This window comes from Anabas testudineus, chromosome 14 (genome assembly GCF_900324465.2).
Source record: "Anabas testudineus chromosome 14, fAnaTes1.2, whole genome shotgun sequence".
NCBI lineage: Eukaryota > Metazoa > Chordata > Actinopteri > Anabantiformes > Anabantidae > Anabas > Anabas testudineus.
Window position 1 is genome coordinate 3,086,433 of NC_046623.1, and position 22,140 is coordinate 3,108,572.

At 42.0% G+C, this 22,140-nt stretch overlaps 2 protein-coding genes across 2 annotated transcripts; one reads left to right on the forward strand and one right to left on the reverse strand.

Annotated features, from left to right (window-relative positions):
• Positions 1-4,896: 4,896 nt before the first annotated feature.
• igsf5a (immunoglobulin superfamily, member 5a) lies at positions 4,897-10,178 on the reverse strand. The gene is made up of 8 exons (XM_026373204.1): positions 10,157-10,178; positions 9,713-10,027; positions 7,948-8,241; positions 6,807-6,926; positions 6,389-6,413; positions 6,209-6,276; positions 6,034-6,098; positions 4,897-5,001 (listed from the first exon to the last, which is right to left on the reverse strand). The coding sequence occupies exons 1-8, from the start codon at positions 10,176-10,178 to the stop codon at positions 4,897-4,899; spliced, it is 1,014 nt and encodes a 337-aa protein (XP_026228989.1).
• Positions 10,179-18,719: 8,541 nt separating this feature from the next.
• si:ch73-1a9.3 (non-histone chromosomal protein HMG-14B) lies at positions 18,720-21,770 on the forward strand. The gene is made up of 6 exons (XM_026373254.2): positions 18,720-18,942; positions 20,416-20,439; positions 20,603-20,632; positions 20,726-20,767; positions 20,869-20,976; positions 21,066-21,770. Exons 1-6 carry the CDS (start codon positions 18,925-18,927, stop codon positions 21,111-21,113), a joined length of 270 nt encoding a protein of 89 aa, XP_026229039.1. The 5' UTR covers positions 18,720-18,924; the 3' UTR covers positions 21,114-21,770.
• The last annotated feature ends 370 nt before the right edge of the window (positions 21,771-22,140 follow it).

Sequence of the window (22,140 nt, forward strand, 5' to 3'; positions counted from 1 at the left end):
AGGACTCCCAGAGGTGTGTGATGGCGATGAAGAGGTCCATGGCTGACAAGAGATGCTGCTGCAGTTATTGCTTTGGTACTTGAAGTGTTGCAGCTTCGTGGCCGTGCTGAAGAACTCACGCGGCAGCTAGGTGCGTGGGAGACCGCGACACAATGTGGCTCCACCGTCTAATGAGACCACAAACGAGGCCTCTGTTGTGTTTCCACTGAACACAGCACATCAGCAGACTTACACCAGCCACAGCACGAATGTCTTCTTCCCAGCACTGTTTATGGCAGTGATGATGAAACCTGATGGTAGCAGTGTGACGCCGTGGTAATGTTGCGCCGCAGCGTGCCCTGGGGAGCTTATGTGGGTAGAAAGGAAAATTAATGCTGAACTGAGAACTGCAGATTTATTTTCCTCTATATGACCAAGAACCCAAACACGAGCCAGGTCTTAGCCTCCTCCTCCTCCTCCAGGATTTGTGATAGGACTGTAGGTCTCTCGATGGGCACCATGACATCTGACAGAGCCTGAGCAGTGTCTATTTAGAGGATGACACCTACGTGTATCTTTCCACATGTGTGCGCCTCTTATCAGTCATTGATCTGGTTTTCCAGTCTCTAAATCAGTCACATTTTAATCAGAGCCCGTGTCCCAGAGGATCCACGTTTTGGGACTAATTGATCACCTGTTGGTCTGACAATTGATTTATTTAGATTGCCAATAGACACAGGGTCTCATCAACTACCTGAATTAAAGCAGAACTCTTGATGAACAAACAGGAAAATGACAGAATTGATTGAATAAAACTGCTTTGCCCATTTATCATGCCATTATCCCTCTCACGTGGTACGTATTGGTAAGCAGCCCCACACTCCTGTTGGAGTATAATTAATGGATCAGCTTGGAGTGTGAGTATGCTGCGGATGCTGTGGGGCTGCAGTACAATACTTTAGGGAATTCATTCAAAGCAATCTGAGTACTCAGGTCCCACTGCTAAGAAGTAAGTTAGTTATATTTAGATGCATTTTGGCTGTGAGTCTTTGAAATCTTAGCTTGAAGTGCACTATTCTTTTTTAGGCTGCAGAGGAAGTCACATGATCATAAAACCCTTTTCAACTGATATATTTGTAGACTTGTGGATGCTGAAACTCGACCTCTTGGGCTGTTTTCTATACCTCACTGGTACCTGGAGCAATCAATGGATTCCTTTGCATTGATTTTGCTCTGTAGATTTTTTGCACAGGAGTTGGTGGAGAGCAGAACTAGAGTGAATATTGAACTCGCATTCGTCAGCTGGCCTCAAACACAACTCAGAATGAATGCTAATGTAACTCTCAATCTGTTTGACTGGGTTCACAGGTGACTACACGCTAACAAGGTAATCCTGTATCATCTTCTATCAGTCAACTGCAGCTCATGAAATGATTTCTTCTCATCATTTATACAGAGCTGCGTGGATTTAGCCTGATAATCAGGCTACAATGATGTTTTCATGTCAATGAAAAAAAAAATCAGAGGTCTGGTAAAGAGCAGATGGATATTTTAGCAGCAACATTTGCAGCTTATTGATGAAAGCACTCATTAAAAGAGCTACAGTAAAATCACATACTATCTAATGACGTCATGAGGCTGACCAGGATCTATTGTAATCAGGGCTCCGGCCTATTGACTCCCGTTTGTCTTTTTCCTGAATCACAGAGATCTCATTAAAGTGCTATGTTTTAACACCACGCTTTATGCAGCTGTATCTGACTTGCTCATCAACTCAGTTACTATATTCAGGATTTCACTTGCCTTCTTAACAGGAAATGACGTAGCTGTCTTAATGATGGATTTCTTTATGATGGATTTGACATTGCATTGACAGATTTATCCAGACGGTGGATGGTGAGTGAGTGAGAAAGTAACAGCTGCCAAGGAGATGGTGAGCAAAGTGGCTTTTGCACGGATCAAAGCTGCAAACTCCGTCTAAACTCCAAACCTACTCTACCTCCGTGTCCTGAAGACATATTGACAATCTGACAAAGTGAGCACTCAGCTTCGATCTCTCTTTGCAAGCTAAATTACGGGGTTACTCATACTGGATGCAAGACAAGTACCCCTGTTCCCCTCTGCTCTGTCTTACTCTCTCAATCCGACAGTCATCCAGCTTCATTCTGCCTTTTGTAATGTCGCTACAGCATTAATAGTATAAACGTAGCTGCCTCAAGACTTGCTATTTTTAGGATTGCTCAATTTAAAAAAGTCTTTCATAATGTTGTATGACTATTGTTTTGAGTATGTTGTCAGTGCTACTATAGCAATCAAAGGCCTCGAGCAACCTAGGAAACTAAAAGCAAATTTCTTGGAGATCATTGCAAATCATTTTGATGGTGACACCACTCCTCACTCATCACTCCACTCGAAGGTGAGTAGCAGCCGATTTCAGCCGTAGCAGTGGACTTTTGCTGTCACTGTCTTCTGCCATCCTGCAGCATATGCCAGTGGGAGACGTGTGCCATCCCTGCTCCCTGCACCGAGCCAATTCAATGATGGAAATCTGCTTTGGGAAATTAATCTGCTAGACGTCCCTTATGTAATGTTAAAACTGCTTAGGGAAGGGCCTTAAAATCCACACTATGTACAGTTTATCAATAGCCATTACTACAGCTCCATTCATTAATTTTATTGGTTCTATTCGTTAACTCTTTCAGCCAGCGCCAACCTGCTGCATGAATAATTATCTATATTTAGGAGCGCCAAGAGAGCACTGCTTCATCACACAAAACGTGATCAAATTACAGTGCTGCAAATTACATAAAGTGTCTCCACACAAAAAAAGCAGAACAGCCGACCAAAGGAACATCAGGGCCGCGCAGTCTCATTATAGAGAAAGGAGTATGTAAGACAGAAAAGCATCTCCTTTCATATGTATGTCATTTATTCCATGTAAATGAAGTTACGTGGACGGGAGCATTACTGGCACTAATGTGCTTTCCAAAATGGAAACATAAACAGAGCAGGTAATTGGATTCAGTGTTGGGTTTCCCAGACATGAGGAGTTCTTATAGCAGGCTGTAAGAGTAGAGCCTCACTCGCACTCAGCATGTCAGGCTGACACAGCAGCACTCTACTCATCGTTTATCCAGACAGACAGATGCAGTGAGACAGTCAGCGGGACGACATGAGACTATCCTTACAGTGGACGTGTCTGCAGCCTTTTTGCTTCAGCATCAGCTTTACTATCAAGCAGGTAGCATAGTGGAGCAGGGCGAGAGTTCAATGCTACTTACAGTATGGCTTTCCTTTCAAACAGTAGCTCTATATATATATATATATATATATATTGACTAAACCACCATAAGACCTTTTCCCAGAGAACTGGTGAATTTACTGTCTGGTCAGCCATAAGCCCAGTGGCCTTGACAACTTGTACAGGCTGAAGATATTCATTCACAAACTTGTAACCTAGAGGCAGCGCCTGCAGATCTCAGATTCAAAATGAATTAAATGAATTAAATTAGATCCCTAATTAGCTAGAACTGATGATGTGGAACTCTGCCACAGCACAGTGGACATCACGTTATCAGCTAATTGATCGCTGGCTTGTATCTGATCCAAGAGCTCAACCAGGGTGACTCACATTCACACTGTGTTGTAACCACAACCCACGTGCATGTCACCTTATGACCCAGGCAGGGAGGCACAAGGAGTGCAGTGTCACCTCTGCTCATCCTCCTGGCCCCACCCTGATCCAGGAACAGTCTGAGGAATTAAAAAGAATTAAATGAGCAGTTGCTCATGTTAAGAATGATGTAAAAGTAGCCAACTTTGTGAACATGGCTATGAAAGAATACATTTCTTGAAGTGAAGCCACGTGAGACCAGACCGTCTCCCTGGATTTGATGAAAACATATCTAGTCCGTCTCCATGGGGTCATACAGTCCCTACTTGAAATGCAAGGGCAGCAGAGGATCAGCCAGGTTAGAACTATCCAAATTAGATTTCAGTGTCTTGTTCCCCTGACAGTGAAATGTGTTATCTGTCCATCTTTTCCCATTTCTCTGTTATATAACAGAGAAATGTGAGTAATATAATATTACAGAGGGAAAAACCTGCTGTGTAGGGCCCCTTAGTCAGTGGTTTGTGTTTTTCTCTTAGACATGTCTTAGTTATTACTGTGTCCAGTGAGGCATGATGACAAGGAAGTATCAGATGTAATATCTCAATTTATAAAATGAATTAACAACGCTGTTGTAAAGGGTCGTAAAGGTTCACATATACTGGTCTGGATTGTACACAGTCACACTGTGCTGGAATAAAAACATTTTTTATAGAGCAGCTTATAGTGACTTTTTCAAAACTTAAATGTTTATTGTTACATGTGCTGTATACTGTATATTTTGTCTCATCAGGGAAAGAAGTCACAGAACAATCAGCTGTTCAGAGTGTTACATTTAAAGACAATTCAATTTTGACATTTACACAGTGTATGTATGAGAACGAAGGAAGTTTAAGGCACAGTTATATTAAAATACAGCTCAGTGCCAGAATCCAACACATGTACAGCGTCGGTTCCATTCCACGGCCACAGGAGAACAACCGAGGCTGGTGTGGTTTCCCATGCCGCTGCAGTGCTTTGTCATTACGTTGATAACTGTGCTCATTTGGCTGCAAGTACAGCAAGTTTACGGAAGCGCTTTCAGGGGATTGCAAAAACAACTTTTCAGAAAAAATGCACACATTGTTTTGCAACATAAATGTTTTTGACATACTGTCTGTCAGCAGCTCAGCGTGTTATTCCAGTGCATCGATCTTGGTAAATTCAGTCTATCCTTTCACTCTTGTCCATGTTTAAAAGACCAGGGTAGGCTCCAAGGTGCTGTGCAGTTTAGTTCTAAAGCTCATATACATCTCTTCTCTCTGTCCTTACACAATGGTGACATGTCTGTGTTTCCTGACGACTGATTGGTCCACCGTATTGCAGTCACTGTTGTCGCCATTTCCTGCCTGGTGATTTCTCACATGAGGCATCTAAAAGTCAAAAGTAAAACAAATATTACATTGATAATCACTAATAATGTATCCAATTGTCTTCTCAAAATACAAACCCCATTACTAAAAAGTCAGGCATAATAGATTCATAAGAGTAACTTGACCGTTTCTCATGCAGTGACCAGAGGCTCACAGGTTAAAGACATTCAACAGTGGTTTCCAACCTTGGCCTTAAGAAGCTGAAATTTCTTGTCACATTATCATGTAGATAGATGTTGAAAGAACTAAATTCTGAAAAAATATACTGAAAATCTTCTCTTTGTGTATAAAGATTTGAGCAAACTCACAATTCAGTTTTTATTGGATTCCAGAAAATGTCCCAACTTGGTTTTCTAGTTAAGATCTGCAGTCAACACACTGCAGCCTTGTAATACACCAGCTGCCCCCTCATTGTTGTTTCACAACAAAATATGAACACACAACACATGTAACATTTGTATACTGCCCAACTGAAAAGGCAATCATCGTACAGTTGCAGGCCTATAATTGTGCCCTTGTTTATGAAGCACTTCATCTTTACTTAAATTAGTTGAATGACCACTTATTGAATTATTCACACCATGCCTAAAAAATGACAATATGATAATATGTTTCTTTATAATTACAGAGCATAAATTCAGTAATTCCTTCATTTCATTTATGAAAAGCCATATGAAGTAAAGTTTTAGAGCTCAGTGACATGATTTAATAGTGAGCTGTCCAACCCTTTCTACGTGTGCCCATTAGAAATGTCCCACTAACTGAACTAGGCTGACGACCAGGGTAGTTTAACTCAAAATATATTAAATATATTGTTCATGCAACTCATTTCTCCATTAATAACTTCCTTTAGCAATTTTTGTGAATACATAAAACTCCCCATACAGATCTTTGCTCTTTGTTTACCACCCCCCACTGTCCACCTAACACCTGATCTAGAACCCCCCTGACCTAAAAGTGTCTATGTACACCAAACATCATCAAACATTTCATACTGTCACTGTGTGAACTGAACAACATCACAGCTCCTACCACCACAATATTGGAGATATCTGCTTGGCAAAAGTCGTTGTCCGTGAGTTGAGTGGGAGTAACACCTGTGGACAGAGAAGAGAGACATTGGACTTCCTCGTGTCACGAGTAGATGATGATTACTAAGTAAGACAAACTGATGTGAGATCGTCAGAATTCAGATGATCACTCTTACTTGCTCGACGCTCCGGCACGTACACTGTGTTCACTTGACCCTGCGTCTGGCTTTGAGTCACTCTCCTGCTACATGAGCAAGGATACAACATTGTATGTACTGCATGTAGAACTATGTTACAGATACTCAGTGTTGAGGTGGAGTATTTACAAAACCTGTCTCATTTAGGTGGCCTCTCACCTCATTTCTTCTTGGTAGCTGGGTTCTGGGAGGAAATTAGTTCATAAATAAGCAAAGACACATTAACATTGTTACATAATGTAAACATTACATACCTAAGTGTTGGCCGGGGGCTATTTGTCAGTGGTTTGATTTAGTACTTATAAATAATCAAGCTAAATTATAAATGAATCTTAAAATATTGATTACTCCTCTAATTATAAAACAGCAACTGTGGCTTAAGCTGCTCTCAGTCTTTCCCCAACTGTTTAACTTAGCAAAGTGTTATTAGAGTCTCTTTTTAAGGAAACCTGTTATATTTTGGATATTTTCCTGCACTACCCATCCCCAGACAAAGTAGTTACTAACTACACTTGTGATTTTAGACACACAGTATATGATGTGAATCCTGTGAGAAGCAACATAATGATGGATTTACGTTTTTCTTTCCTGCGTTTGTAGCAGAAGACGATTCCAATAATCAGCAAAACCAGCAAAGCGCAGCCTGCGAAGGACAGGACCACGGCTATCAGGACGGTCCAGTCCGGTGCTCTGGGAACTGTTGCGAGAGGAAAGACCAGAATTAATCATACACAGAGTGACACTGAGGTTTGCTCCTTTCAGTTCCAGAAGTACTTTCTACTTTATCTGCCCCGTGCTGATTTAGTCCTGATAAAAAACATACCTCTCATAGATGTTGAAACTGCCTTTCTTTTCCCCCTGCAACCTTTCTGCAGGACTTCCTGTTAGAAATGGAAACTCTCAAGCTACAGCTCAGTGTCTGAGAATGAGGCACGCTACAATCTGTGTTCACATCCTCGTTGAAACCTTACACTCAGGGTGATTGCTGCTAATGTAATTGCTATACATCATATGTTGAATGGGTTTTTCATTCAATTAAAACCTGATTTTATCAGATTATTCTCCCGTTACTGAGGTCATATGTTAATAGCATGTGTAGATAATGTCTATTTCTGGCTTCGTACTCGTTCAGACATGGACATGTGATGTCAAATAAATGATATCAGTGTAGATCAGGAAAAGTAGTCACTTTCACACCTTTCTTTCAGTATTAAGACAGAAGTTGAGCTGAGTGGAGCTCAGTGCACTGAACATACGTAGGCAGGTTTCGTGACCAATCCTCTTTTTAGACAGGTGCATCAAACCAGGCCTCATTCTGAAAACTGGTACATCATCACTGATGTGTGGTCCAGAAATTGTTAATAGATAGTTTGAGCTTTTCCCTCACACCCCAGACTCTGGTCTCCAGTTTTGTAAATACTTAAAACTCTCATTAAAATTCATGTGTTGCTGTGTCTAGGATTTCCCACAACAGGTCAACTATTAGGTCAGACACAGCCTAAGTAATAAGAAGGGAAACTGTGGTTAATGGTTAAGATTTCCCTTTAAGGCAATTCATGCATTTAATATGATGATTCTGTACTAATGTATTCCCCATATGATAAAATGCTGGGTTCTTTTAAATACAACTGTTTGCTCCTGGTTATTTTTTTTCAATAACACATAGCCAGACACTGTAATGTATAAAAAGAGAGAAAAGCTATTAAAGATGTTCGTACCAACCACTAAGAAGACAGAGCTGGTTTGTGGGTTTGTCAGTGCCTGTACAGTTGCCAAACACTCCAGCTTGGCGTCGCTCGTAACTGCCTGGAACTGGAGGACACTGGTGGAGTTAAAGAAATCTCCCTCAACCGTGTTGTTGGTGTTGTACAGGCTGCTGTCTACAGATTGACCATTTCGGGTCCAAGTGATAGTAGGTGCAGGGAACCAAGCCGTTGTTATACACTGGAACTCCACGTCTTGGTCCTGTGCCACGGTCACGTTACCTCCCACGATGCTGACTGTGCCACTCTCTGAGAAACAGAGACAGGGACAGTCCATTATTGTTTCCATTACAAGAAAGTAATCATTGTGCAGACCTGGTAGTTTTGTTAGGTCGATTTATAAGCCTTGGCTGCAGGGTTTGCTACATGCAATGAGCATATGTCTGTGATCATGGGGATCCTAATCAGCAGCATGAGCCAAAGCTCCAGCGCCCTCACTATCAAAATCCATTCACAGCCAATGACTGCAACCCAGATGCTTTCGGGAGATTAACTTCAGATTACAGCCAGGTTTTGCGGTTTGTACATGTGGGGATTTACTTTACACTGCTATGTAAGAGCTTGGTTTGCATCTGGCCGTCTCCCCTCTGTTTGTAGCCCAACCCAGAGGTGGAAGCCCAAACTAGCACTGAACAGATGTCAGAGTTGAGCTGCTTGGGAAGCAGCAAAAAAACGAAATATTCCTCAGGAGGATTAACTCTAATCAAAACATTGAAGTCGAGATTTTCTCTCAGGCCGTACATATCCACTTCTGAGCATCTGATGTCAAAACATGTCCCACTTCTACAACATTTATAAGCCAGAGTTTGTAAAGCATCCCTGCAGTCACATATTACATATTCATGACACTGCAGCATGCTGTTAACTGCTGACTCCTACAACACATTTACATATCTATGGTCGTCTTTCTGCTTAACACAAACTACAATAATCTGACTGTGTGTTCGAGGCTCAGGACAGAGAGGGGCATGACAGAAGATGCACCTGTTTCACTAAGCAGAAAATCCATCCTTTAAAAGAGGTGGAGGTCTCAGACACAGTCTGTCTCCAATTTATCATGCTGCCCCTTCATCCATCCCCAGGAAAATCAAGACTGCTTCACACATCCACCAGGAAGCCTACAGTTAACGACCCAGTTTACTCGAAGTAGGGTTGTTGTAGGTGTGACAAATTACATCTACTCACACAAACACACACTCACACACCCTTCCATTCTTCACCTAACGAGAGTATTAAGGCCAGATGAGACTTAGAACCACTCTGATGGATATTTCTTCCTAACAGACTGAAGAAGCTACTTGAATGATTAAAGAAAAGTTGCAACCTAATAAGCCAATCATTTGGTTGAATCATTTGCAGATCACCTCACCTGGATTCAACTTCCTTTCCTGTTATGCAACAGGATAAACATCAGTTCTGTATTTATGTATATATCCATATAGTCATAGACGGTGTTGTCAGAGACAGTGGAGAAACAGATCGCTGCTGCCCTCCACAGGACATTCAAGTCACCACACCTCCCTTGCAGCTTACTGAGAGCTTGCTGAGTATACATTTAGAAATATTGAGAAGAATGTTAAAACACACACAAATGTTTGTGTAAATGCAATGTGCATAAGATAATTCACCTTGTACTGTACATATAGAGTGTAACAGATGACATACGTATGGAACAAATACTGTAGCACAGCTGCACATCAGTATCAGTTCATGACCTTACCTTGAACAGTCAGCTGTGCTGTCTTTGATCCATAGTCCCCCTGCACGGTGCAGATGACTGGCCCTGACTCCCCGCGGGTCACATTATGGATGATGAAGTCCACACAGCTGGTGTCACCACTGGAGCAGAATGTGGCAGAAAACTGTCCTGGGGACGAGGTTATGTTACTGTCTATGAGAACTGTGAGAACCAGCAGCCCTCGGACGTTCCAGGTCATGACCCTCCACAGTCCATCCACAGTGGCCCTGAATCGGACATCAGAGCCCTGTAGCACTGCTGAAGTCAGTGGTTCCAGATTGAACTGCTGCAACACCACTAACCACAGGAAGACGATATGGAAGGAATGAGAGATGGGATTTATAGTTTACAGCAGCAGAAACTGACACAAGTATATGTGGCTCTTGTTATTACAGCACAGGACTCTTTCTTGCTTTCTTGTAGTACTGAGCAGGGCAGGGCTAGACATTTTTTGATGGGGTGCACATACAGGGACACACACTCAAACAGGGTTGGCACATTTTGAAAATGAGTTCAAAGCTGTTACATAGTATTTAAATACCCAGGATAAACTGTACATAATAACGTGTAAGATGGTTCAGTGTATGATATGACATGCAACTTCAATTCCAGCTCCAAATAGTCATAAACAGATAGAAATAAAAGTATAATGGAATGAACCGCAGAAAATATGGACTGATTTATTACTATATTCCAGAATACCAGAAGTTTTTGTTTGTTTGTTTGTTTTTTCCGTTTTTACTGCATAATACTCTGATACATCTGATAACATCAGACTATTTGTTCATTAAATAGACATGCACATACAATTTATGTAAAATTACTGAGTTTAACTTCCTCAATTATCATTAATGGACAAATATTAACTGTGACAGTAAAAATACTTTTTTGTCTGCAGGAATTCACATCAAAGATAAGGTGAAGAAACTTATTAGCACTGTAGGAAAACACTGGACTGCAGTGTGAGAAATAAAAGCTTACATGTTTTAAATGTTAGAAAAGGCAGTGGTTTTATTTTGTTGGTTTTTGACCAGCCTGAAACTCAGTCACCAACGTCTAGCATGAGCAATGCTGTTGACATTTTGATGAGAATGACTGATTAGATGTGCGTCTTTTTCTTTAAGTCAGCACCAAGGGTAATGATTAATAACTAATACTAAAAACCTGCCTTAGAATTACTCTGCTTGATGTGTCACCCCACATTTCAGACTTAACAAGCGAATAATATTAGATTTAAAGATTACTCCTTATGTGAGATAAGTATTGGCTGACACAAAAGTCCAGTAAACATTCAGGTTATATTGTTTTGGTCACACTTGAATTTCATTTTCATTTACACCAGACGTGAATAAAAGGAATCTGAGCAATCCGACCTCCAGTTGGACCGAGTAATAAACAGATCCAGAAGAGGTTAGGCCACACTTTGCAGCAAACAGTCATGCTTGTGTTGTTTTCCTGAAAGATGAAACAGAGACAGACAAATCCAAAGGAGTCTGAAATGTTCAGGTCATTTGCCTTCGATCTGACAGAATAAACCCTTCGGAGCTGAAGTAAACCTCAAATAAACCACACCAGACTGTAAACTAAGCAGGTAGACAGGGCACAAAGAGACATTATGGGTCTCACAGTTTTGATGTGCTGTTGGAAAATGAGTTTCACTTAAACCAACTCACTGAGTCATCTTTAGTACGTGGTTGAACTATGTTAGACCCAAAAAAATCCAAAGGGTCCCCTGTGGGTTTAAGAACCAGATCTTTTTAACTGGCTTCTTTCTTGGAAAGTAACTGTAACAGGCCTGTCATGTCTGTAGGAAATACAGTGACAGTTCCCAAGGAACTAATATATGCAAATAATTAATTATACATTAAAAGGATTCAATTAAATCTATGTTTATCTCGTGTTTCTTTACAATAATGTTAAATATTGTAGCTGATCAAATGAATTACAAAGGCTCTACACTGATATCTAGTCTAATCCCTTCAGTTACCTCCCTACAGCAATAACAAACTGTTACCGTGCTCCATACTGTCACTATGCTTCTTCTATACTTTGCCAGTTTTAATATCAAAACATGTAACTAAGCTTAAATCTCTGCATTCATATCTTAATATTTCTCAATAGTTAAACCAACTTACTGTGTGCTAGCTCCCGCTGTGGTGTATGAAGTGGATCAAAGCTTCATTTCCTCAAACAGCAGGTAAGCAGCAGGACTCCACCTGTGGCTGTGAAACTCTCAGAGAGAGCAAGGTCCAGGCCGGTCCTCTGACGTCCAGCTCTTATCTGCTCAATAAAACCGCCGGTGAGCAATGATGTCCCAAACAGCTGTTGGCTGTGAGTGTGACGCTGAAGTTTTCACCTGCTGGCAGAGACGACAGGTGATGTGATTGTGTCTCATCTCAAGATGAATCAGTGACGCTTCTGTGTTTGTCCATTTGGATGTGTTTCAACTGTCTATTTGTGTCTTTTACACATTTCCGTGTCTGTATTTTATTCTTGTTTCTTCAGCATCTTCATGTAATTTATTCTATGAATCTTTTCTGAGAGAAAAAAAAAGCCGAGTCCAGGTACTGTAGAAAAAAATAAGTAAAACTCACAGAGCACAGCAACTGAGCACAACAACTGATCCCAATTATCATGTTCAGTGCCACTCAGATGGAGAAAAGCAGATCTCCAGCTCGTCCTCTGGATATGCAGCAGGTGGATAGAGCATCATGGAGGTTTGTTATGAGCAAGATTTCACACTCCTGCTGTGGGGCAGGCTGTGGACCTGTGATATATTGTGATGATGGTCAGTGGGTTGGCTGCAACTGGAACATCACCACCAAGGTCATGGCTGCTTTTAAGTGTGGCCCAGTTGTGCTGCTCTGTTCTGAGCTGTGGCACTGAAACACATCCATACTGACTGAGTGAGGTTTTATATATTGACCACTAGAGGTCGCTGTAGGATGACGGTCAAACAAAATGCCATGATTCATGCAGAATGCACATTTGGTTGTACATCCCAAAACAGTTTCAATGCCATGATTTGTCTTGCATATTTCAGCAGGACAATACTGCAACTATGACAACAGCATGGCTTTATAGCAGAAGAGTCTGGGTGCTGAAGTGGTCTACCTGCAGTCCAGACCTTTAACCAGTTGAAAACATTTGTTGTAGCTTGAAATGCATAACAAGACAAAGAAGACCCAGGACTGTTGAGCAGAATCCTATATCAGGCAGAAACAGAAAACACATTTGTCTCCGAGAACTCCAGCAACTGGTCTCCTCAGTTCCCAGTCATTTACAGCCTCTTGTTAACAGAGGGGATGCTACACTGTGGTAAACATGGCTCTGATCCAACTTTTTTGAGCTGTGTTGCTGCCATCCATTTCAAATGAATGAATTCTATCAATTTTCTCTGTTTAAATCGATGTTTTCTGTGTTCAATTGTGAATCAAATATGTTTGTTTTTTTGAGAAATGACTGCATTCTGTTTTAATGTAGATTTTAATGTTTTTGTTATTGGGGTTGTAAGTCTGTGTCAGTAAGACCTACTACTACAAAAAATGTACCGCACATAACAGGTATTCAGATCATTTACATAAGAAAAAGTATCAAGAGCACAACATAAATCTGAATTTTGATGTACAAAGTAACTGAAACAAATTTGTGATTCCTTCTGAAATATAGTGACACAGAATCATGTGAACACTTGGAAGATAAATGCTGTATGTGTGAAATGTATCACAGATTAAAATCATTTATATGCTGTTGATGTTAAAGCATGTCAAAAGCCTCCAGCAGGACATCCTCCTGAACAGCAGCGCTCACATGGCAATGTGCTGCGCCTGTGCGCTGCTATGGTTATAGGCTCCTGTGGCACGATGGCGGCGATATAGTAAGAGTTGGACAGTCCCCAGACACAGCTGGGATTGTATAGGCACAGGCAAGGAGACAAGCATGAAAAACAGGAAGTAGATAGTAGTGGGGGAGGGTCAGCAGTAGTAGTCTTCTCGGCCCCTGCATGTGGCCAGCAGTGGAAGCAATTCGGGGGCCTCCACTGGAACTGTGTGGGGGGATCATCAGTCATAACTCATCATACGTGCTTGTCCTTGTGTTGGATCCGTGACTCAATCATCTTATTCTTTCCTGCCACTGTTTGCACCCACAGATTGGTTCCATTCGATTGGCCGTGCATGTGAGAGATTCAGATAAAACTCCAGCAGTAGTTTCCTGACAAAAAGACGCACCTTCAGAGCACACATTAATCACCACAGTGGGATTTGTTTTCGTTGTGTCAGCTGTTGGATAATCAATGGTTAAAGCCGACTAAGGTTTATTGTTACTGAGCTTGTAAGTCTGCATGGCCAGTGGGGCGAGCCTCCGCCCTCTGTCACATGTAAATGACTGTGTTAAAGGCAGGTCACGGGCACTCCCCTCAACACACTGCAACACATTCCTCTGACCGCTGAGTGGACAAACACAACACAACATCTTACTTGTAGAAATGGCATTTGACACTTACTGTAGTCTCCTCTGTATTATTGGTAATATGTGATTAGTAAATACTTGTCAGACTGCACAATTCTGTCAATGCAGAAGGACAAGTATCTGCAAAAACCTCTCTTTCTTATGAATAAATGCATGTATGTTTTGTAAGTATAGTTTGGTTTTGAGTCCCTTATAGCATCAAATGTTTTACCAACCACTGATAACATACAGATTATTGAATTTTGAATTGGTAGCACAAAACGTCCAGACAGTCACTATGAACTTTAACATGTAGAACTCACAGCAGGAGTCCACACAGGACTCCTGGTGGTGCCGGAGCCCCTCTCACACTGTAATCTGGCTTTATCCACTGCTCCATATGGGAAGGCGGCCATTCGCTGCATGGGAGAAATCCACTTAGTAAAGACAGAGAGAGAGAGGGAGAGGGAGGGACAAACTCAGCTTTTCCTTGAACGCAGCTGATCCACAGTCCTGTCCGTCACTCCAAGCAGTGATCGTTTATAGGCCGACAGTGTGGTGAAATAAAAGTGTGTTTGTGCATGACACAGCTGCTCTGTCTCACCTGTCCCTAGTCTACAAGACACAACCAGCAGCTACTACTGCAATGTGTGTGTGTGTGTGAGAGAGAGACAGAGTGAAGAAGATAAATGAACAAGTTGCCCTCTGTCAAAGAAGCTTTGGATAAGGTCACCTTTACCTTCATCCTGTCACCCTCCCCTGAGGATTATACCAGCGTCTGTGTTCTGGCTTCCTCTGAGACAACTCTCTCCTACATTTATTCATCCTTTATGTCAAATATGTTTATTACTTGTGCCTTGAAAACAAAACAACAGGGGGTATTACAGTACAGTATTACTTCATCGTGTTATTTAAAACAGTAACTCTTGAACGAAGCAGCAGCTGGAACAGCAGTCCTCTCCACCGTGGTCTCGTCCTAATGTTCTTGCGTCTCAAGAGGGAGTGAGAATGAAAAGCAGGGAAAGGACAGCAACAGGCAGCAGCTGTGGGTAGTAGGGCTTCTGGAAATCTCAACACAGCAGGATTGTTATCTGACACCTACCTAATGCCTGTTCCGCTCCTCACTTTGTTTTGCGTCCGCCTTATGTCATGTGTTTACAGCATCTATACAGCCAGACTCCTGCTGAGAGCGAGCTGCAGGACCTTCTTTAACGTGCTTCTGTCCTACAAAACCCACTAACGTCGAGCCACTTTAGAGGTTGAATAACTTGACCATGATCACAGAATGTGGACCGGTTTTTGATGTTTCTAGCATTTACTTTTATTTTAACTCAGCAGCCTTTGTGCAGCATGTCCGTCCATTCTGCTCTCCATAAAGAAAGAATGGATTATGCTTTAAAGCAGACTCTATGTTGTTGCGGGCTCAAAGTAGATCAATATGTTGCTGCCTAGAGTATTTTTAGTTACATGGTGGGCTAGCACAGTTAACGCAACACAGCATTTCCACTTGAAATCCTTAATTTACTGTATAAGCAACTGTATTTTTAAAAACCCATGAATACACAACTATTACTGATAAATACTTCTGGGGAAGTTTAATCTATAAAATTATGTATAATATTTTAGCCTATTGCATATTTATCTTTGTGGATTGTTTTGGGTGTGGTGGGACCAGGAATTGTGGCTATGGGAGGTTATCATGTGGAAATACTGCATAGAATGGACAATCTAAATAGTTTAAAACACATCATAATGTAGCTGTCAATAGATACATGAGTATTGTTTGAGTTTATTAATCAACCCTATTTTACACTGTCAACACTTTTATTAATGCATTATAACATCTGTGTTTTATTAATACTGTTACTAGATACTACTAAAACCAATACTATTATCATATACAGTATTATCTTATTAAACAGCAGTATCCAGAGTGCTAAATGTTGGCCAATACATTATAAAACACTCAGATCAGATTTTCATTACAACCATATGTTTAGATATGCTGCTTTGGATGAGGCATAGACACAAATAAAAAGGAGGGTTAGTGAATAAATAACTAAATACTTGTTAAATACAGGTAATAGGAGATGTTTGAGCATGGATTACTTTAAAATGAGTCCATGCGTGTACACGTGTATTTCTCCTGACGCTCAGAACAAGATGGTCAATAAACAACGTCTACACTGTTCTGAGTTAAGTAGCCAATTCAAAGATTAGAAACCTGTGGAACTGGCTGCTGTTACGAACCAGTTCCAACATGATCCTGTTGTGAACTGTTGTAAGTGGCAACAAGACATACAAGCGCCTCATTTACGCAGCACCCACCCTGTTGTCATGTTGCTGAGCGGGGCAGTGGGGTGAAGCAATTTTCTGATACCATTACCGTAACAATAGCAAACATCAGCATGTGACTCGGTGTCAATGTTTACAACTCTGTACCCACAGGGAGCAAACAGAAAGCTTTTATTTGGACAAAGTGGGGAAGGTGACGGGGTGTCAAACGGGGGATGGGCTGCTGGACTGATGCAAACTTCTAACCCACTAGAAGAAAGTGAATATTTTTACATCTAACCTTTTTTTATGTAATTCGAGGTGTGTGTGTGTGTGTGTCGCTATTTCATCTCTCTACCATAGTTATGCTGAGATTTATACTCAGGTACTTATTTTCTATATGTGAAATAAATACTCACCTGCATGTGTGAGCACATCACAGGGTCATAGTATATGTCTTTCAACTGTCCAGTCTAATTTGAATATGGGTTACTTCCAGCCGTGCTGTGTCATATTTCATTTCAGGAAAATAAACCTCAGTTTAGTTTCACTGGCCAAGAACAAGACCCTCAAGTCCTCAGAGTCTGTATTCCAGCACTTTGTGAACAGTAAAATGTGAGAGATGTGATTTAATCAGAAGAAAACTCCAAACTAAAACTAATTTCATGTGTTCTCAAACTGCTATTGAATAAAACCTACAGGTGGAGTCTGTATAGTGTGAACTCAAGTTTGGTTGTTTAACGCTGTTCACACACCAGGTAAAAAAGCGTGAAAGTCCTTGTGTTCTGTCGCCATTGGCAACAAAACACCTTCATATGAGAAGTAGGCCTTAATACATATACAGAAAAAAAATATATATAATATCAGTTAATGAAGTTTGGCTTACAACCAATTACATGACACCATTAGCCAGTTGGATACAACATTGTTTTATGTGTGATCAGTGTTATTTCTTCCTGCATTGTCTCAACATGATTATTGTTTTAATAAAGCTTCTACCGTACCAAAAGAAAAATGCTGCATATTACCATGTCAAATTAAAGATGAACAGGCGTCTTCTAGTACAAATAATGTTACTGCACCACATGCTGCTGCAACCTTTAATTAAAAATCACCAGGACGTCTGGACAGGTTTGAATAAACAAGCATGAACATGTGTTGTTCATATTAAAGATGGAAAATATGATTCATTTGCAGTGCAGGCAGATCAACAGCTGCAATGTGGAAATACTTTGAGAAATTGAACCAACTTTATTGATGAGAGCCCTTGATTTCTCTCTGGTGATGTGTTTCCTGCTGAAACAGGATGTTAGGCTGTGCACGTCCTTCAGGGGATCATTTAGAAGTCCCAAAAAAATAATAAAAGGGACATGGTTTTGCAGGTTGGAGCTTTTAGTTATGTCAAACATAGCACAAATCATCTTTATCATAAGCACACATCCTATATGCTTTTGCTGATTACACTTTGATCCTCTCTATAGCAAATAAGCCCAAAAGAGCCGAATAAAGGATGGATGGAAGAAATGCATCCAAAAACATGCAATGCACAATGGCCCCTGTGCAGTGCACTTGGCTCAGCGGAGAAACAGGAGGTAACACTGTCAGGGTACTGTCTCTATCATAGGCTCCAGGGAACATGAATGAAGTGTGTCCGGTTCTCAGACGCGTAAAATGACCCGAGCAGGGCGCTGGAGCGCCGCCGCGGCTCCAGTCTGCACCGCGCTGCACGCTCACTGTGGAGCAAGTGGCCGGTGACGGCACTGCGAGCAGTTTGCACAACAGATCACACACGCTTACAGCTGCAGCCGCACGTATCCTGTCTGTCGCCATTTTCCCCAAGTTAAAATACAAAAGACTCGGCCGGTGGAGCACACACCCCTCTCTAAATCTTCTGCTAATACATGAGCCACACTGTCTTTTATGGGCTGGGCTAAAGACGCAAAATAAGCTTTCTTTTTAATGCACATCGAAAGCAGTGCCCGGGCATGTGGAGATGCTGCATTTGTTGCGGGACACGTATTTGTCAGATGGGCGAACGACAGAATTAATGACAGTTTCGCCCCGATACAGCAGATGGCTGCACATGTAGACAAATAGCTCGCCGTATGGGTTGACTGACGGGTGACGCAGCCACACAGGTAAGAGCACAGATTTCAAATCTGGTTGCTGGCCACTGCGCGGTCCAATCACGGCGCAGAGGAGGCGGGAAAGAGCTCCGTCAATCACGCAAGAACTACAACGGCCTGAATAGGGAGGAGGGGGAGGGAGGAGGAGGGGGAGAATCCAATCCGGTTTGAGCTAGTTTCTCTTCCAATGGAACATTAACGTCTCGCAGCGCTGTATTAGACTGTACTGGGAAAGCTTTATCCACTATATACCACTGTATTTCTCCTGTATTTAGTAACATTTAGCTCTTCTTTTTCCTTTTTTTTTTTAAAAAAAAAAACAATAACACACAACACAAACCAACCATGCCTAAAAGGAGCAAAGTGAGTACACCGATATCTTTCATGCATTCAGTAATACAGCATTTATAAGCCACAACTGCAGTTTGTAAGACGGGCTCGTTCCAGCCGGCGCTCAGGTTTGTTAATGTGTTGCTACATGTCCGAGTCTGTTCCGGCTGAATGGCAACAGTGTCGCCAAGAGTTGAGTTAGCATGTAGCGTCTGTTTTGATTTGGTGAACTCGGTGGTTCTCGGGTCTTATTTCTCATGTGCAGTGATCATCTTTGTGCGAAGTGGATTTCCGTGTTGCCGGCTCCGTCTCCGTCTCCTCCTGCCGCTGAATGGAGACCTGCACCGTCGCATATGTGTTTAAAGCCGTTTGTTTGCAGCGTGCGGCACAGAGAGGCTCGTCTCCCCCGTCGACAGATCCGCTTTCTGCAGGGAAAGTTGGCGGCATATTGATTTGTTTTGCTAAGGAGCTCGTCACGCTGGATGCTAAAGTTTCTCAGCGGTTAAATGGAGCCCGGCGTGAGGCGTGTGTTCAGTAACAACACGCTATCGGAGGGAGTTGGGCTGTAGTGCTGTTTATTCGTGTGGGCACGGCGCGTTTGTTCGTGGAGGGAGAAGCACTCTCCGTGAGACGCTCCTTCATGGACCTAACGTTAACGTGCTTGTGTGTTTGTATGTTATGGCCGCCCTTATTTTCACGCGTGAAAAATAAATAAATAAATAAATAAAACAACCCCACAGCGTTTCTCGGGGAGCTGTCGTCGTGTTAGCCGGATGTGTGTCTCTCGGTGTACTGTCGTCTCAGGCCAGCTGTAGGTTATGCAATGGCGAGCCTCCGTCGGCGCAGCGCTGCTCCTGTTGCTGGGGCTTCTCGTAGATTCTGCTCGCACCGACTCACGCAGCTCAGCATCTCGGAGTGGCTCTTTTCAAATTCCTGGCGGGAAGGCCGGCTGCACCGCTCCGTGCGCTCCGTGCTCTGGCAGTCCCATCTATTACCAATGAATGGATGAGTCGTGAGGAGGCGGAGGCGGAGTCGCAGCCCTCCTCCACCGGAGCTCTACAGCAGCTGGAGGAGAAGCTACAGACATGATGCTGCCTTTGAGATGCTACTACCTGTTTTACTATTTTTCCTATACGTGCGCCCACTAAAGTAGTTCCTCAATGACAAGACGTCCATGTGTTGCAACCTGTCTCGGTGACTGTTGTTGTGTTGAGCTGTTTATCATGTTAAGATAGCAGCAAAGAGGTTGTGAGCTCCAGTGAGCAAGATGTTAAACCATATGCCAATCCCTGGGCTGTTTCTGAACTAAATCATGTGTGAAGCTGGATGTACAGCCATAGGCTCACACTCTGTCTGGAGACACCCACTTTTGAATTGCATAACTAATACTTAAAGCCCATACTCTGCTCCACTTCCCAGCACTAATTAAAATGAAACCCACCCCAGGCACAGCAGGGTGCACACAATTCCCTTATCCTAATTGTCTTCCTTTTTTCCTTCTCACAGGCAGCGGCAGGAGGTGATTCAGCGGTAAGGAATAAACAGAACAGCATGCTTTTATTTTGGAGTATAAATGTTTAATCGTTTTAAGAATACTGTGCACCCACCAGGGGTCAGTAACACCCCATCAGTGGGAGCCACTGGTTGATACTGAATATAAAGTGATCATTCTGCCTGTTCCCTCATTCTGCAGCCCAAGAGGAGATCTCTCAGGTTGAAAGATGTAAGTACACACAAGTCAAGACTGTCACAGACAACAAGAATGTTGTTCTCTCCATGTTTTTAGCACTGACATTAATGACCTTCCTCCCCACAGAGACCTGCACCTGCAAAGGCAGAGCCCAAACCTAAGCCAAAGGTACGACCTTTTTTTAGTTCCTCCTGATTAGACTCATTTATTACATGCTGGACTGTTAATTATAATTATAACACTAATGTGGTGAATATTTTCACTTTCAGAAGGGACCTGCTAAGCCTAAGAAAGTTAAGGAGGTAGAGAAGGCCAAACCTGAAGAGAAAGCGCCAGAGGCCCCTGCTGAGAATGGAGAAGCCAAAGCTGATGATGATGTAAGGGTTATGTCTTCATATACAGACGTGCTAATTGAAGCTCATAGTATTGGTGATGTGACGTTGACGCTGTCAATTTTGTCTTACAGGCGCCAGCTACAGACGCAGCCGAACAAAAAAACGAGGCAGCAGAATAACATCTCTCAAACCGCGTCTTTTACCAGTGCTCCCTGTACCTCTTTTCTTGTACAATTCAGGGGAATATTTTTATCAACTATTTTCTAAATACAGGTTTTTTAGTAGTTTGATTGTAGAGAACACATTTTTTTTAATGAAAGAAAAAAGTCAATTTGGAGACGGGAATTTCATCACATCCCACAATTTTGCATCGCTATAAAATTTGCGGTCATTGTTGTTACTGTCAGTGGATTTTTCATTTTGGTTTTAAATGTGAAGGAGGGGAGGGTACGGGACAGGTTACGGTGTCAACATGCAAGCGTGGCGTTTCACACGAGCTGTGGCAACAACCGGAGGAGCTTGCCTGGGTGGATTACATTCCATATGCTTTATAAGGGACAGTGTATGTAATCTGTGCTGGGGTGGGGATGGGCAGCGTCACAGGGCAACTCATTGTTTTATTGTTTATAATAAAGAACAGTGTTTTAGAATGTTTGTAAGCTTTGTTCCTATATGTTAACTCTTGTACTCCTGCAGTTTTCTTAATGAATCTGATCAATAAACCTAAAATTGCTAGTACTTGAGCTCTCCCTATCAGAACTGTGCATCGCGTGTGTTGGTTGTGTCTCTGTTCTGTGATAGCATCGCAATAAATTTGTATAGCTGCTGTGAAAAAAGGGGTTTTCAGTCTTTCTGTATGGAGTGTGTAATGGTACGTTGTAAGGATGGTAAAAATGGAATTTGTGTTCTTAGCCGAATTAATGAGGTGTGTAACCATAGAAAAACTAACTTGTGGAGTTTGGCTTCTTAAAGGCTGGCAGGAAAACTGTACATTTATTTGAGATGTCAAACGCATACCAGCAGTAGCAATATTCATGTGGGTTATAGGTATCTGTATCAAGTACAAGTGTGCTTCTTTTTATTTGTTTATAGATGTACCTGTGTAATGATTGTTATCAACAAACCAATAAAACTTGGTTGGTAGTTGTTACGCTGTTTTATTGTGAAAAGGTTTGAGCCCTCAGTTTATTGTTATTTATTTAAGAA